The sequence below is a fragment of the Simochromis diagramma genome, unplaced genomic scaffold (assembly GCF_900408965.1).
Source record: "Simochromis diagramma unplaced genomic scaffold, fSimDia1.1 OVJJ01000618.1, whole genome shotgun sequence".
Classification (NCBI taxonomy): Eukaryota; Metazoa; Chordata; class Actinopteri; order Cichliformes; family Cichlidae; genus Simochromis; species Simochromis diagramma.
Genome location: NW_024387423.1, coordinates 3618055 through 3635719, shown reverse-complemented (window position 1 = coordinate 3635719; position 17665 = coordinate 3618055). Strand labels below are relative to the sequence as shown.

The 17665-nt window shown below is 39.3% G+C and overlaps 1 protein-coding gene across 1 annotated transcript in view; it reads right to left on the bottom strand.

The window, feature by feature from the left end:
• The window catches only part of LOC120722258 (collagen alpha-1(XIV) chain-like), a 154349-nt gene that overhangs the window by 18808 nt on the left and 117876 nt on the right, over nucleotides 1-17665 (bottom strand). The window contains exons 38-40 of the mRNA XM_040013171.1: nucleotides 15560-15655; nucleotides 15065-15118; nucleotides 6530-6583 (exon numbers count right to left, since the gene is read on the bottom strand). Coding sequence (XP_039869105.1) covers nucleotides 6530-6583; nucleotides 15065-15118; nucleotides 15560-15655 — 204 coding nt within the window. The remainder of the gene's footprint in view (nucleotides 1-6529; nucleotides 6584-15064; nucleotides 15119-15559; nucleotides 15656-17665) is intronic.

The following is a 17665-nucleotide window of genomic DNA, read 5'->3' as shown; positions in this document are numbered from 1 at the left end:
TTTTCTCTATTTGCATGGAAACTGAATTCTCATTAACAATTTGCGAGTTTACACACCAGTGCACCGTGGGTTATTTTTAAAAACATAAAATTCACGGCAGATCTGTAGCATGTTGATGAAATATTAATGTGGGAGGTCAGTCATGCACAGTGGCGCAGAGGGGACGCCTCTCCAATCGAGAGCAGCTAAAATTGCTTCCTGAAAAGTAATTGAACACGATTACACTCAATAATTAGGTTGGTAAACAAGGTTGGTTCCTTGAGTGTATGATACAGTGCAGGCTGGTGATTGCGATGTCTCACCAGGGCTCCAAAATTATGTTTTTAACTGTTGATTATATCTGTAATTTCCTGTTAGATTTTGTACCTTCCCCGTGTCTGTTGTTTCAGATACCTCCTGCTCTGGTGCATTTCCTACCTTTGTGATTGTGCGCTCCACCCTAATGAGCTGCACCTGTGTTTAATTGCCCCCCCTCAGTGTATTCAAGCTGTTTCCATCTTCCTCTGCCAGACAGCGTTAGAGCAATGTGTCAAGTGTCCTTTATTGTGTCAATCGGCCTGTGTGTGTCTGGCTTTGTTTCTGACACTCATTCTCATTTTGTTAGCTGTGCTGGACCAGTCGCTCGCAGACTAAACCCCTCAAGTAAAAGCTGCCCTTTTGAACTTACACCTAGCATCTGTAGGTAGTTGTAGAGGAAAAAAGCTGTAGATGGAAATTATTCAATATATTGCTTCAGCTATAATCTTGAACTGTTTCATAATCTGTTTTTAGTGCAAATACGCTTAGTTAAGAAGCTTCAGAAAACTTTATACACAGTATTATGTTATGTTATTTTAGAAACCTGTCAAAAACCTTTTAAAACAAAAAATTCCTGAATTCATGTTGTTATAGCCAAATTTGAGCTGGCATACTGGAGTTCTCTGAGAAGTCAGAAATTAATCAAGCATAATATTCAGATGCCAGTAAAGATTTTCATTTGAAATCTTAATAAAAATAATAATAATGTGCTTTATTATTTAATCTATCTGCCGTTTTGTAAAGCAGTCAATTTGAAAATTCATGGGTGACAACAATAATTATACTATAGCATTAAAATTATTATTTTGATTAATGAGCTTTCACATACTGATCATTACAGAAACAGAAAAAACATTCTGGTAATTAATAATGCTGTTAATTTAGGGCAACTATGACATCAATTAGTTAAATACTGTACTTTACTAATTAGCAGGTTGAGGTGATGATGTAAAGACATTTTGAGTAAACATACGTTGGAAGCACAGCTGCTTTAGTTTCAGTGTTACTTTCTTTGCGTTGCTCTTGCTCGCTAGCTAGCTTACTCTTATGATTTATGTTAACAGCAATTTTTCAGTTTTTTCTTTTACTATGAGCCAAAATGTCAGCTGTGAAAAACCAAGTGTATTCTGACTCAGTGTTTTGGATTGTAAATCTTTCCATTACAGTCAGAGTGTTGTTGGATGCAGTCTGTAGCGTAGCGTTTGAACACACAAGCCAACTCTCGATCCACATTTGTAGCAGCTCTGCAGAGCCTTTAACGTTTAAAAATATTACAATATGGTGCACACTCTAATATAAATGATGTACATTAGTCTGTCAAGTGGTATCAAACTGAGCATTAATATTTTAAAAGTATTAAAGAACTGAGTCCAGAAAAAAAAAAGGAAAAAAAAAGAACAAATCCCTGTCAGCATTAAGTTCACTGGCTTAAGTGTACTAAGACAGCTGAGAAGTGCTGCTACTGATCCTGCAACAGTTTCCTGGACTCTTTTACTAAATGCCCGCATCATTATACCGTATTTGCTGCACAGTCTGACAGATACACTTGCTGTGTTTCTCAAATCACGTTCTTTCTTACACACAAGTTAAGTGCTTAAGAGCCTTCACACAATCCATCTATGTGAGGTGCTCTACAAGTATCTGTATGGTGCACTCATAGTGAACAAATACCACCAGAGTGGCTACGCAGTGGAAAGAGGGAAAGGGAACGGGCACATCATCAGCTGATGATGCAGATACTAGGTGCTTTTACACTGTTTAGGTGCTTACAGTACTGTGCAAAAGTCTTGAGCTACCCCTTTCTAATTTCTTTAGTTGAATCTACAAAAAACAAACAAGATGACACAGTTCAGTGGCCATAAAATATGCACCAATTTTGCACCAAAGAGATAATTCCCATAGACCTATTACCTAAAAACTGACATATAATCAGGATGGTGTGCAATGTGTCCTAAAAAACAAAAATTGAGGGAACTGGAGACGTGGTGGACAGAAGAACTGGCAAGCCTAAAAAACTATCTACAGCAGATGAACAGTATCTCGAAGTCCTTAAAAAAAATTAAAAAAAATAAAAAAATCTGAGGGCTGCATCTGGCCTTCAATTCATCCATCTACTGTTCATCAAATCCTCATCAAAATGGTCTCGATGGAAGGATGGCTGTCAAGAAGGAGAGGAAACAGGAAAAGGCTAAGGTATGCCAAATTACACAAGTATTGGACTGAAAATCGGTGGAAACAGGTTTTATGGACCGATGAATCTAAATTTACAATTTTTGTCTCAAGTAGTCATCATTACAGTGGGGAAAATGAACAGGCTTCATGGCTTTATGGTAGTTTCACTGTTTAATGGACAGAATATCAAACAATAATCCAGAAAAAGCACAATAAAATTATAAACTGATTTGCATATCAGTTAATAAAATAAGTATTTGATACCAAAGTAGAAACCTTTGTTGGCAAACACAGTGGTAAGACATTTCTTTTAGTTGGTTACCAGGTTTACACAGATCTCAGGAAGGATTTTGGCCTACTACTCCTCACAGAAACCCTCAAAGTCCTTTAGGTTTCTTGGCTGCTGCTTGGCAACTCAAAGCTTCAGCTCCCTCCACAGATTTTGTTTAATAGGATGGAGGTCTGGGGACTGGCTAGGCCAGTTGTTGCCTTGGTGGTACGTTTTGAGTTACTGTCATGGTGTAAGACCAATCCATGACTCATCTTCACTGTTCTAGCAAACAGAAAGAGGTTCCCATCTAAGATTTTTACAGTACATGGCCCCATCCTTTAGCCCTTCAGTGCTGTGAGGTTGTCCTGTTCCCTTAACAGAAAAACAGCTTCAAAGCATAATGTTTCCACAATCGCTTCTACAATTGTTTCCATGACAGCTCTTTGGTCTTGTCCATTCCACACGTGTGCTTTACAGGGAGTGCAGAATTATTAGGCAAATGAGTATTTTGTCCACATCAACCTCTTCATGCATGTTGTCGTACTCCAAGCTGTATAGGCTCGAAAGCCTACTACCAATTAAGCATATTAGGTGATGTGCAACTCTGTAATGAGAAGGGGTGTGGTCTAATGACATCAACACCCTATATCAGGTGTGCATAATTATTAGGCAACGTCCTTTCCTTTGGCAAAATGGGTCAAAAGAAGGACTTGACAGGCACAGAAAAGTCAAAAATAGTGAGATATCTTACAGAGGGATGCAGCAGTCTCAAAATTGCAAAGCTTCTGAAGCGTGATCATCGAACAATCAAGCGTTTCATTCAAAATAGTCAACAGGGTCGCAAGAAGCGTGTGGAAAAACCAAGGCACAAAATAACTGCCCATGAACTGAGAAAAGTCAAGCGTGCAGCTGCCAAGATGCCACTTGCCACCAGTTTGGCCATATTTCAGAGCTGCAACATCACTGGAGTGCCCAAAAGCACAAGGTGTGCAATACTCAGAGACATGGCCAAGGTAAGAAAGGCTGAAAGACGACCACCACTGAACAAGACACACAAGCTGAAACGTCAAGACTGGGCCAAGAAATATCTCAAGACTGGTTTTTCTAAGGTTTTATGGACTGATGAAATGAGAGTGAGTCTTGATGGGCCAGATGGATGGGCCCGTGGCTGGATTGGTAAAGGGCAGAGAGCTCCAGTCCGACTCAGACGCCAGCAAGGTGGAGGTGGAGTACTGGTTTGGGCTGGTATCATCAAAGATGAGCTTGTGGGGCCTTTTCGGGTTGAGGATGGAGTCAAGCTCAACTCCCAGTCCTACTGCCAGTTTCTGGAAGACACCTTCTTCAAGCAGTGGTACAGGAAGAAGTCTGCATCCTTCAAGAAAAACATGATTTTCATGCAGGACAATGCTCCATCACACGCGCCCAAGTACTCCACAGCGTGGCTGGCAAGAAAGGGTATAAAAGAAGAAAAACTAATGACATGGCCACCTTGTTCACCTGATCTGAACCCCATTGAGAACCTGTGGTCCATCATCAAATGTGAGATTTACAAGGAGGGAAAACAGTACACCTCTCTGAACAGTGTCTGGGAGGCTGTGGTTGCTGCTGCACGCAATGTTGATGGTGAACAGATCAAAACACTGACAGAATCCATGGATGGCAGGCTTTTGAGTGTCCTTGCAAAGAAAGGTGGCTATATTGGTCGCTGATTTGTTTTTGTTTTGTTTTTGAATGTCAGAAATGTATATTTGTGAATGTGGAGATGTTATATTGGTTTCACTGGTAAAAAAAAAATAATTGAAATGGGTATATATTTGTTTTTTGTTAAGTTGCCTAATAATTATGCACAGTAATAGTCACCTGCACACACAGATATCCCCCTAAAATAGCTAAAACTAAAAACTACTTCCAAAAACATTCAGCTTTGATATTAATGAGTTTTTTGGGTTCATTGAGAACATGGTTGTTGTTCAATAATAAAATTATTCCTCAAAAATACAACTTGCCTAATAATTCTGCACTCCCTGTATATACAAAGAGTTGAGATCAGAAGTGTCTGTAATTGGCTGTGGCCACATTACAATCAATCTTGGAGAGCCATAATTAGGGCTGGATTGTAGGGGATCAAATACTTATTTCACTAAATGACATGTAGAAAGATAGCTTGCCTAAGAGAGTTCAGGCTTTATTGAAGAATAATAGTGATCATAGCAAAATACTGACTATCAAGCTTGTTAGACTTATACAAACTCTTTTTTTGCCTTATATACTGTATATCCATGTACATTTGCACATTTCAATACATTTCACATTTTCCTAGCAAAAAATAAAGAATGAGGGACGGCTCGAGATTTTTTCCACAGTATTTATTGTATTCATGCGAAAGTGTAACAAAAACATAAGGCCAAAGGCACAAATGCTTGCAGATCTTAATAAATGTTTTCGGTGAAAGTGGCATTTCTAGTAGTACACAGTGTGATGTTGCTTTGAGACAACATTACAAATCTTAAAAGTCATGTGCTACATAAGTAAGTACTGAGTGTAACACAACTGTAAGTCAGCATGAGTTGTACAATTTGTGGAAACTTCACTGTGAATTCAGTTTGACTCTGTAGAAAATTTCTGATAATCAAATCTGAACTTTCTCAATACTGTATTTAAATTCAGGTGGCAAAAAGATCAAGTAAAAAAAAGTTTTAAGTTTACAAAGATGTCACTGACTGATTTAATTAAACCAAATTATAATGTAAGTTGGTTGTTTTCCTTCTAAAAGTTCATGAACTCCAAACCTCTCTGGCACTGTGAGAAGAAACTCTGGCCAACATGCAAGCATCCTCAAGGAAACCACATGACAAGCCTGAAAACTATGCAAGACGTCTTCTGACAACTACCACTGAGGGGATGAGTGCTTGGACATGTGTGGGCCAAAAAAGAGACAGCAGATGGATGAAGTGCAAGACTTTCACCTCTCCAGGAGCCAGACCAGGACAACAGGCTTCTATGACTATGTTACATATTTGGAATAAACCTCCTTTTTTCTGCTTGCTGATACATTACCCTCTGGCTATGTTTCTGTTTTGGTATTTACAGTCCAGTTGAGCATTGTAAGGCCTGATCCCGCTGTCAGCATCAACTACAGGCCAGCTGGTATCACAGAGCCCTAAAAGTGCTGGATCTCATATACTGTGAATGCTGTACATGAAACCAGGGTGATGTAGCTCTGAACAACTGGGGGAAGACATGCATGGTTTTATGAAGACACATAAAACTAAACAGAGAAATGCAGCTGGACATTAAGGCGCTGTGCAAAGCTGGGAATGGACCATAAAAAACGTTCTCACTAAACACGCCTCTGTTTTCACTTTCTTTTGTATGGTATTATTTATCTAACTCATTTAACTGAATGCAAACTTTGATTTTCATATTAAAGAAACTACAAAGAAATTCCATGAATATTAATGAATCTATGTATATTTCCTCAAAACTTATTTAGTGTATTAGAGCATATTTTTGTGATGACAGCGGAGTGATTATGCAGCTGTTTTACTGTTTTATCTTTGCAGATCTCATCCATTGTGCCTTTTTTATTTAGATGATCACTTTCAGAATTGTATTTTACACCCCATTAAATTAAAACGTCCACCCCTATGTACCTATGTACTGTATTTCAGACTGTAGTTAACCAAATGCATGCATTAGACAGTACACTACACTCTACATTTCCAACAACCAACAAATCAGGCAGCGTAACACAAACCAGCAAAGCTGAACATCATGTCAGTATCTTACCCTTGATCCTGGGGGACCATCTCTACCAGGTGAGCCAGGACCTCCGGGAACTCCCTGAGAAAAACACAAACACAGGGGTTTGAATTACTGTGGCAATACAGACTGACTGAGGATTTATGCTTCAGTGAGCATAACTACGCCATAGCTACGTAGCAACCACTAACAAATCTGAAACCCTACAGTCCAAACTGATGCTAACCTGCCTAAAACTGTAACCACACGGCATGTCGCGCAGCTTTTCAGCACTGTCAATGTCCAGCTACTTTTTTACACCAGGTTTTGAATTTACCAGTGACAACTTATTTCAATATAAGAAATAATAACAGCATTAATGTAAGGACTCACGAATGTCGGCATAATCATGGAGTGATTTTGTTAAAACTGTGGGAATGGATGTGAAGGAACGGACAAATAAATGGAAGAACTTGAGGAACACAGATGTCTGTCCCTGAAAAAAACTAATCACAACAAAGAGCAAGGGCCCAGGAGGGAAAGATGTCCCAGCTTTTTATTTGTTTCTATCGGCTGGTGTTAGGATTAAAATTATTTAAGATGTTTTTTATATGCACATTGTGATGGGATCATTAAAGAGTTGGAGCGCCATGTTTTGAAGGTCGGAAGCTTCATTCAGTGCTATCACTGAATTGAAATATTGTGATTGACGTAGAGTCCAGAGGGTTTTTTCGCAGCATGCTTACACATCATAACTAGCTAACACTCAGGATGATATTTACTGGGCCAAGGGAGTCTGAACAGAATATCCCGAACTTAGATAATAAATAGAATCAGTAAGAGATTTATAATCAAGGCTATGCAGGGAGGTGTTTTCTTTTTCTGTTTCTGTTATTCCAGGAAGGAGCAGATACGAGGTCGGAGAGAAGACTCGTAGGGAAACAGCCGGACCACCACATCGCTTCCGGAAGAATACTTGTTTTTGTTGGGGTATAAAACTGCACGGCTCCATCCGGGGTCATACTTTCTGTGAAGACAGATGGCTGATTTCACAGAGAGGTCCAGTGCTGTAACTTGTAATTTCAACTGCTGAAGCATATTAAATCTTTTTAAACAACAGACATTCTCCAGTACTTCCTGGAGACTGAACACGACACTTGCTCCATGCATAAATCAGACATGACATGACCGAACGGTAATTAACACATAATGCACAACGCAGATTCATAAATGCCAGTGACATCATCGGCAGCTTGTGTAGGTTGCATCATTGTCCATCAGCAGGAATCTCATCATAATTAGGAAAATGTATTTGTAGTATTTCCATGCAGTCATCTTGGTTGTTGCTGACCTGATATGAGCAGGAAACCAAAGGACTTAAATCAGCCTTCAAAATCAGATTTTCTTTAAAATTGTGAATTCATTTAATTTCTTTCTTCTTCTTCTTTTTGCACCATCGCAGCCCAGCGAATTTTTAAAAAGTGTTTTAGCTGCCGAATCACGTACAGTATATCAAGGAAAGTCTTTATCCATAAATGTCTCATAATAATTAAAATACGCACAGACGTGCTACTAAAGGTCAGAACAGCTGAGGATTTGCTATCTTGCTCAACAATGCTTTGACGGCAGCGGACATAAATCTGATTTATAAAACGGACCAGCTTTTAACCCTCTGGGCACAGACAGTCTTCATATCAGCAGTCGACCCCGCCGCTCCATCTCCTGCCCCATTTCCCCTTCATCCGCCTCTCCGCAGGTCAATGCACACACAGCCAATTCCAAAATGCAGCCACGGACTGCGTGCTGAGGTGATTTATCTCCGCACTTCAGTATTAGTGGAGGGCTCATAAAACAGGACAGTTAACACTGTTAAAAGTTCTACAAATTACAGGACGGGGTCGCGGAGGACAGGCCTCATATGATTAACGATGTGCCGCCGTTCAGATGTTGCCTGATGTGCACTCTCCCATGACATCTGCAATAATACCTCCCCTGAAACTTTCACTCAGATATCGACAAACTTCAAGAAACACGTGGAGCGGAGAGGCAAACCTCCACGTCTGCACAAAACACAAAGACTGATGAAATCATTGCTGACATTAAAGACGAAGTTAGTAAAGCGAACTGCAAAAGAAAAATAATTATAGCAAAAAAATGTTATGAAAGTATCGTGGCTCTATGTAAAATGTAAATAAAAATAATAATTCAATAATTTAAACACTACATCCACAAACACTACATATTAAATGTTAAATAAAAAGTGCGCTGCACCACCTTTTCTTTCAAAAAAGCGATAAGACTAATTTCTCATAGCTTTATAGTAAAATGATTTCAGCTGCTCGACACTTCCGAGTTTCTTTTATGGTAAATATGCCAAAATATGTGCGTGACACGTCCAGTTTAGCAGCTGTACTGTTTTACTATCAAGCCCTGCTGTCATAAGCTGTACATGTGTTCTGCGATCTCCTGCTTTCATAAGCCAAACCTTTCCTCAAAACTATATTATTATATTAAATTTGCAGTCTAGATGGTCCACATCCTCTTTAGCTCGGAGGATGAGACATTCTTTACTTCAAGGAAGAATTCAACATTTTCAAACTTGAAACCACAGGACAGTTTTCCACTTTACCTCAGTCTCTGAAATTAGCTCAGGCACAGTAACATTTCTAAATGTTATTTCAATACATTTTTTGCTCTGCATGATCGAGTTTCAGCTTGCATTTGTGGATAGTGATTAACTCTGTTCTCGGACAGGCGTTAGGATGTCCTCCTGACCACATGCAGTGATTTCCAGGACAGAACTGTGCTGTGTTTATAATACAACACTGTCTGAGGCCATGAAGATCACAGCTGTTTATTACTGGCTTTAATTTAATCTTTTAAAGATATCATGTACTGTGCAAGATAAAATACTCAAACTGCAAATTTAGATTGCTCTGTTTTACTGATGGGGCACCGCCCTCCTCCGCCCTTATAATAATGCCACTATATAACCCAATTAGCTCTGAGTTAATACACCATGTGGGGTTTTTTTTGTAGAGAACTAGAGAGTTTTTCAAGTCTTTATTTTTATTATTATTTTGCTTTTGTCTTGACTTTCCTTTGAAGGAGTTCCCTGTATAACATTCAAATTGAGCATACGTGCTGAAAACACATAAAATGTCAGTTTCAACATTAAATAGGCTGTTTTTGTATTATTACATTTAATATAGAGTTTAATTAATTTGGATATAATGGTATTGCATACTTATTCATATTTTCCATTGTCCCGTTTAGTTTTTTTGGTTTCTTTTTTTGGAGAGCAGTTAAAGAAATCGTTCAATCAAGTCAAACTTGGAACAGTTTTCTGAACTTCTCTACCTGTACCGATTTTTTTTTAATAACTTTTAAGAAAAAAAGCTTCAAGTTTCAGTTATAGTCTAACTATAAAATATTCAGTGTTTGATCATAAAATATTAAAATATTCTTTTGTTTCTTGATAAATGCTGCATAATTCACAACACCCTGAGAATAAAATGAACAGGCAGGCCAAAGAAATTAATAATTGGAGTGTGCGAGTGATTCTGATTCAATACATTAGCCTCGGGATTTACACACACACGGAAATGCACAACTGTAAATTTCCTTGGTGTCCGGCAGATAAAGGACTGAGATGAGGGGGTCATGTGGGGCAACCGTATATATCCGCACAAGATCAAGAATGAGACCAATTTGAAATTATTGCCTATACCAAAACAACCCGCATCCCTCTCTCAGACAAAACCAAAATTATTAGTCGATAACAAAACCTCACATGCGCGCCGATAAACAAAATGAAAGCGAGAGATGAGAGAGATGGCTACGCACACAAACACACAGTCGCCGCTCTTCAATGCAGCTGCATTTTTCATTGTCAAATTGAAACAGAGGTGGAGGGGATGCTGACGACAAGGTTACATTGTATTTACTGCAGGAAGAAACAGAGCGAGGGCGAGAGGGAGAGAGAGAGACTGAGGTAATTGATGCTTTAGAGTTGTGATACTCTCTGTGGTCCCTCGTATATTACAACAGGGCCCTGGAAGCTACATTATTCCCCCACTGAGCCACACACACACCCATTCATATTCCTTGCTGTGACAAAACACATTATTACTCAGTAACATAGTGCAGCACAGGGCAGCACTGCCAGCTTTTATTAATAGGGCTATGCAGGCACAGAGATCGCTAGATAGTGCCGCATCGAGGACTGCTGAAGCTCTCCGTGAGCTCGTTGGGAGACTAGTTGTTCTCGCCTCCTGAGAGTGGCTAACGTTTCGCTGCGCTTCTGAAAATGAAACTAATAGAAACAAACATTTTTTGGGGGGAAAAATAGAAAACATTTTCAAATTCTTTCAGAAAATGAAAATTTGCAATTTGTTGGGCATTGAAATGCAGGTGAATTAAAATTGTCACAATCAGCAGGGCTGGCTGCGTGTAGAGTGAAACGTGGACCCAAATGCAGACGAAACAAAACGTGAAACGTGACTTGAATAACCAAAAATGAGCCGTTTATTGAGCTGGCAAAATAACTGCAAACAAAAGGCAAAAGGCAAGACATGAGCCTAATGACAGGACAGGGGAAGTGAAACTAAATACAGTGAACCAAGAACACTCAACTCCTTCAAAATAAAACCGGAAACTCTGAAACTAGACATGACAACACAAGCTTAACAGGCCTAACACGTGATGAACGATATAAGAACCCAAATACAGAAACCAAGGAAACAATAAATAATGACTGCCTTTAACCTCAACTAAAGCTAAATAGGAATGACACATGAACTAATCACAAATCTAAAATGAGACAAATACAAAATGTACTCAGAGCGCTGGGTTGGAGACAATCCAGCGCTCCCATTCAATCAAGCTTTATTATAAGTGCAAAATTAAAAAGAGTTCTTATGTTAAATATCCTGTTGTGTGCAAAGATGTCGAGTGCCATTAGCTTGACTACCCAGGCTTTACTTGACCAATGAGAATTATTAATTATTTAATCATTCTTACAGTACCGAACAAAATCGGCTGATTCAACTGTTGAAGGAAACCATTAGAAAACGACCGTCCAAACATGGAGCCTGTGTGCTCTGCAGATCGATGTACGAGTGTGACACGATCAGGGGGAAGATGGGAACAGTGACTGTAACAAATTGTGCTCAGCGATGTAAAAAAAATAAATAAAATATAAGACTGCTCCTTTTTTTTTGCTCTGTGCTGAAGCCATCTCTCAAAATCAAAACCTTGGCACTGTCAGCTCGAGTGCAGCTGTTGTAATGAATTTAAGTTTAAGTTTTATCAAATTATTCTCTGAAATGTTCTTATCTCCGTAAACGTCTGGAGATATGGTTTGCAAAGACACAAGACAGAAGGCCTCTAGATGTTAGTCCATGTGCTAATAAATGACACTCATATATTATATCAATACTCCATCTCAAATGCGTTGAAACACATTTTCTTTTCTTCAACCAAAGCTGATGCATCCAGATAAATACTACACGCCTGAAAGGGTTCTTGGCCACTTCAAATGTCAATGGATTTTCTCAGTCTCCCAGTCAGAAGCCTACAAGCGTTATCTGTGTTCTTGTTCCAGTTCATAAGTTTAAAAACTAACCATTTCTACAACAGGCGGGCCTGCACAGAGCGGAGAGGATAGTGCTGCTTCAGGAGCTGCTTTAGCTCAGTGCGAACAAGTGTGAGGAAGTGAGACAGAACTTTTACGCCTTCCGTTTTCTTCGCTTTCAAACAAAGTAAATGCAGCAAACCTTCGTTCACTGAAATGCATGCACATCACCAGGTATTATTTTATTTATCAGCTAAAAACAGAAAAACAAACTTGAAAAAATTAGAAAAACGGTCTGTCAAGAAGCACTTCTACAATAGTGAAAGTCTCTGCAGACTCCTACGGGTAGGTGAGGTAAGTGATTCATTTAATATTTAACCAGTCTAGCTGCAAAACAGCAGAGATTCAGACTCCAGCTCAGCTTACACACCCATTACTCACCCTCACAGTTGTTTTCACTTAATTAGCCTGATTAGCTCTGTTTTCAGGAGTGGTGCGTGTATATTACCTTTGCTGGGGACATAAATCTGTTTACATAGTCACATTCTTAAGACTTATTTCCCTTTGGAGACTAGATACCAAAGTCTTTATACCATAGCAAATCAAATCAAATCAAATCACTTTTATTGTCACATCACATGTGCAGGTACATTGGTACAGCACATGTGAGTGAAATTCTTGTGTGCGAGCTTCACAAGCAACAGAGTTGTGCAAAATACAATAATGTAAACAAGCAAAATACAAGAATGGCTACATCTGAAACTAATAAATATATGTACAATATATAATAGTATATGCATTTCTGGATGTGTATACTAATATTTTTCTACGTGTGTGTGTGTGTGTGTGTGTTGTGTGGTGTGTGTGTGTACACATATTTTCCAAATTAAATAGAGTAAACAATAAATAAAATATATAAAATAAAATATACAGAGTGAGACATGTGCAAAACAGTGGCGTTACTGTACAGTATGGAGTGCATAATGTTAAAGTTCCAGTAGTGAAGCTGAGGTGTCTATGAAGTGTTCAGCAGTCTGATTAGCATTAAATTTTATGGTGCAAACTTGATCCAAGGTTGTAGTAGGGTGAGGTTTTTTGGGGGGGCAGTAAAAGTAATGTCCTCTGAAGTGATGGAGACATTGTATATTAGTGGTTTGGGCCTATGACCTTCCACAATGACCTAACCTGAATCTGATTAAATAGAGATTTATTATAATACAGATACATTAAAAGAAGCACAAAAGTGACATATTCTTCCTTGAAAAATAAGCGTCTCCTGGTACACAGCTACTGAAACAATGACTGTGTCTTTGCTGATGTCCAGGGCTCCCAGTAGAACACCATTAAATTAATTCAGTATTACTTTGGATTGGTTCAGTGCAGAATAATGGAGACGCCTGTGATGATTATTCACATCTCACTGATTCCATTAGACTGCATCATGACCATGTGCATGTGTAGACTGCTAAAACACACCCCCACACACTAAAACCCACCAACCACTAGCATTAAGACCAGATCCTTCCAGTCCTGTAATTTGGATCTGACATGTTATTCCAGCCCATCCTACAGATGCTCAGCCTGACTGAGATCAGGGAAATAAGGTGGCCAAGTCGACACCCTACAGCTGTCAGGGTGTACCTCTGTAATGAAACTGGGGGTTATGTGTTTAGGTACAAGCAAAAGCAACATCCAGATAAAGTTTCCCAGCAGAATATTGCCCAGAGCCTCAAGCCATGCTGCGTCTACATGATGTCATCAGACCAGGCTAACCTTTTTTCCTTTGGACCACATTTGGCAGGTATTAAACCGGAAACACCCACAAGAGCAGCAAGTTCAGCCCTTGCCGTTACCCCGGCCCATGCACTGACCTCCTTGAGTTGCTGCTCTTCCCTGCCACACACTGTCCCATATAGTAATTTATAATATCTGTTATTTATATTTAGTTATTTCAGTACTTAGGTTTACATTTATTTGAGTATTTATTTCAGCTTTTTTACTTATTGTTCAGTAGAATGCTGCATATACTGAGGCTTACTGTAAAGCACTGTTTCATTTGTATCATGTCACATATTTCAATGACAATTAAAGCTGAGTCTGAGGAAACGTTGCTGAGATCTTCACACTTGGACATTTATCTTGGTTTCAAAACATCACCTTCAAGAGCTGCTATAATGTGTCCACCTCCCTGAAGAAGGCCACTGTAACAAGTTAATCAGAGTTAATCACACTTCTCTCCCCCCTCCCTTCTCTCCCGCTCATTTACATAGTGTAATTATGAAATGATCAGGAGCAACACAACAACTGTGTCTACAACTGATCAAATGAAGCCACAGTAGTTCTAAACAAACCAATAATTTGCCCTGTCAGCTCTGGCCTGGCAAACATGTCACCAATATTGGCTACACAGGCAAGTCATTTTGGATTTTTTTCAGTCCAGTGCATTTTATCTATCACATTAGATATGTACTGGTGAGCTAATCATTTTGGTAAAACATTTTATTTATCCCTAACTAAGTTATCTGCTAAAGTTAATCAGAAATAACACACTGAGTCCATGTCAGCCTTAGTAAGAATGGCCGAAAGTATCAAGGAAACAAGAAAAATAATTGTAAAAAATCAAATGAAAACACAGAAATATGCTTTTATAGAGTAACACGTCTCACTTCTGTGAGCGTACAGGTCCAGGGCACCTTTTATTAGATGTAGGATTCATTTCAATTCTGCACACACACACACACACACACACACACACACACACACACACACACACACACACACACACACACACACACACACACCCACCCATAGCTGGGTTTACTTAATAGTACTTAGCTCCTATAAGTAAGACAGAAACACAGGAGGAAAACATTGTGTTTCAGGCAGCGTGGAAAGTAATTCCCTCTCCGTGTTGTACTTTGTAATGTAGGGAATCAGATCAGCGTGCCACAAAACACACTTTACTGCTATGTTTTACAACAGTGACCATTTTTGGGAAATGTTCTTACCATTGGTCCGGAAGGGCCGATCTCTCCTCTCTCTCCTTTCTCCCCAAGAGCTCCCTGTAAAACAAACAATGTCACTGCGGCTGGGCTGGACTCGTGGGCCTCGTGATAGCCACGGACTGGAAAAGCCAACATCAGTTATCTTAATAAGATGCCGGGCCATTTCTTTGGGCAAGATCCGAGAAATGTCTGGAAGTCTATTTGAGGCATATGTCAACATTTGTCAGTTCACAATGGCAGGTGGTAGACAGCTTAATATCAAGTGCAGTCATAATTGCACACATTTCTGAACTTGCTGGAGAAAGATGGGAACAAACTGCAAAAAGCACACGTCCAGTGACCGGTTATCATAATTCAGTGAAAGTGCTGCTTGAGAATGACAAAACTTGATATGTTACTTGATCCCAAAGTTTTATTTTTGTTATTACAGGAAGTTGTGCGAGTTTCAACGCTAAAGCAATTGTGGAAAAATCCACCTTTACGCCAGTAAAGTCTTACCGGAGGCCCCTGAATGGAGAGTCCGTTGGGTCCTTGAGGACCAGGTTGCCCTGGGGGTCCAGAAGGGCCAACTTCTCCTATGGGCCCTTGAGGTCCCTGTGAAAAACAACACCACGTGGAACCAAAGTAGCAACTTTAAGTTACATATAGTAACACAGATTGGTGAGAAAGATAAACCCTGTGGTTCTTTAGTCTGACCCCCTGAGGATAAAAATGTTTTTGTGACCTCCTCACTCTCCAGAATCTGGAATGGCAAAATTTAAGAGTGCAGAACACGACTGCATAGTCAGCAATAAAAAATGTCATTTAAAGGCATGACAGCCTTTTACATCAATTTAACCGTCTGTAGCATCTCCTGATGTGAGACTCTCTGTTGGAGAGATAAAGGAACTGGCCTGAACCGGGCTCAGAGGCTCATTTTCATAAACAAGGCTAAAAAGAGCGTGAGAGCTTTATAGCTTTACTAAATATAAAAACGGACACGATCGCTGCTTCTGTTCAGATCGTTCTACACGTTTTTGATCAATTTAATCTCCAAAGAATGTTTAAGAGATTTTTTGTGCCAATTCAGCATGATGTCCATCAGGTTTAGATGGTTGCCATCCATCTGAAGTCAGGTCTTTGCAGCTCATTTCATTGGTGTGTATGGATTACAAACCAAGTTCACAAACAGGAGACAGAAAAGAGAAATTCCTACAAACCACGACTGATTTGCAGTATTTGTGGCTTGTTGGCTGAGCGGCAGCAGTAGCCAAAGTAATCGTTGCTCCAGCTGTATTTATTATTTTAAAGTTCAGCCTTAGAGGTTGTTGGGTCAGGGCTGCACATGATCAAAATAAAGCATGGATCAGATATACATGAGTGGAAAGGAAATAAAAACAAACAGAGAGAAATGTTGTTTTTTTTATCTCATATTTAACTTAATATTATTCTCATAAAAATATTGCACCAAAGTAAATCACTTTAAGGTTTATTTTGCAAAAAGAATAATTTATTTTGCGTTTTATCCACCGTTATCCTGTAATATGTAATTCACTAAAATGAATTAGTAGCATTGAATAAAGATGAGTTCAGGGAGGAGCATACTGATGACACAGATGTACGGATGCTGTAAGACTGATCGAGCAGGAATACGGTACTGTGTGAAAGTCTTCATCCACCAATCATTTCTTTATATTTTGCCAGAAAAACAGGGAAAAAGTGCAATAAGTTATTGAAACACATGCAAACATACATGTAAATACAGTATAGAAGGCAAAACTAGAGTTTGTAAAAATTCCTCTGAAAAAATAGCCCGCTCTCACTACCGAGGCCTAATATAATTTTGATTTGTCAAGTCTCACGGCGTTCCTAAGGAACGCGAAAGGTGACCGTCTGCGTATGCTACGTGCCGGGTTATGGATGAAATCCAGTAGAATGATCCTGTTGTAATACATGTTCCAGCCATGTACTCCAGCCCTAACCTTATCCCTAACCTTAACCAGCACTTAACAGCTCTCTAAGTCTCTAAGTCTAAACTTTAATAGTGTTTTCCAAAGTGATTTAAGTAAAATGAATGTACATGTGTGGATTCATTCCAAATGGTTCTCATGTTTCCTCATTTTTTCCGATCTCGTAATCTAGGGATGTGTTGGGTGCCCGGAAGTGTAACATATTGACGATTTGTCACCTAGCGTAAAATGTTATGCTTTGTGAGTGAGAATGTGTTGTGAAAAAATAGCACTTCAGTCTGGCTCCTTGGAAACAAAATCTGAAGAAATAAGGGGTGAATCGAGACCTTTGCACAGCACTGTATATTAATATCCTCTACTGTGTGTGTGTGCCTGCAGTACAGAAAGCCACATCTCTCTTCATAGCTAACACAATGGACTACTTGCACTAGGTAGTCCATTGCACCCATGAAACACATCACATACAGTCATTACTGACTATATGTTGTTTGGTTTTTTTTTTTGTGGGACACTTCATGTGTCGCACTTGACGTGCTGTCGCTGAGGTAAAAAAGTGGGACATATGGTTGCGATATACAATCTTATTTCCCTGAGTGACAGTAGTGTGGTTTTCAGCACAAGCTGCAGCACCAATGTCGCCTCCTTCAAAGTAGAA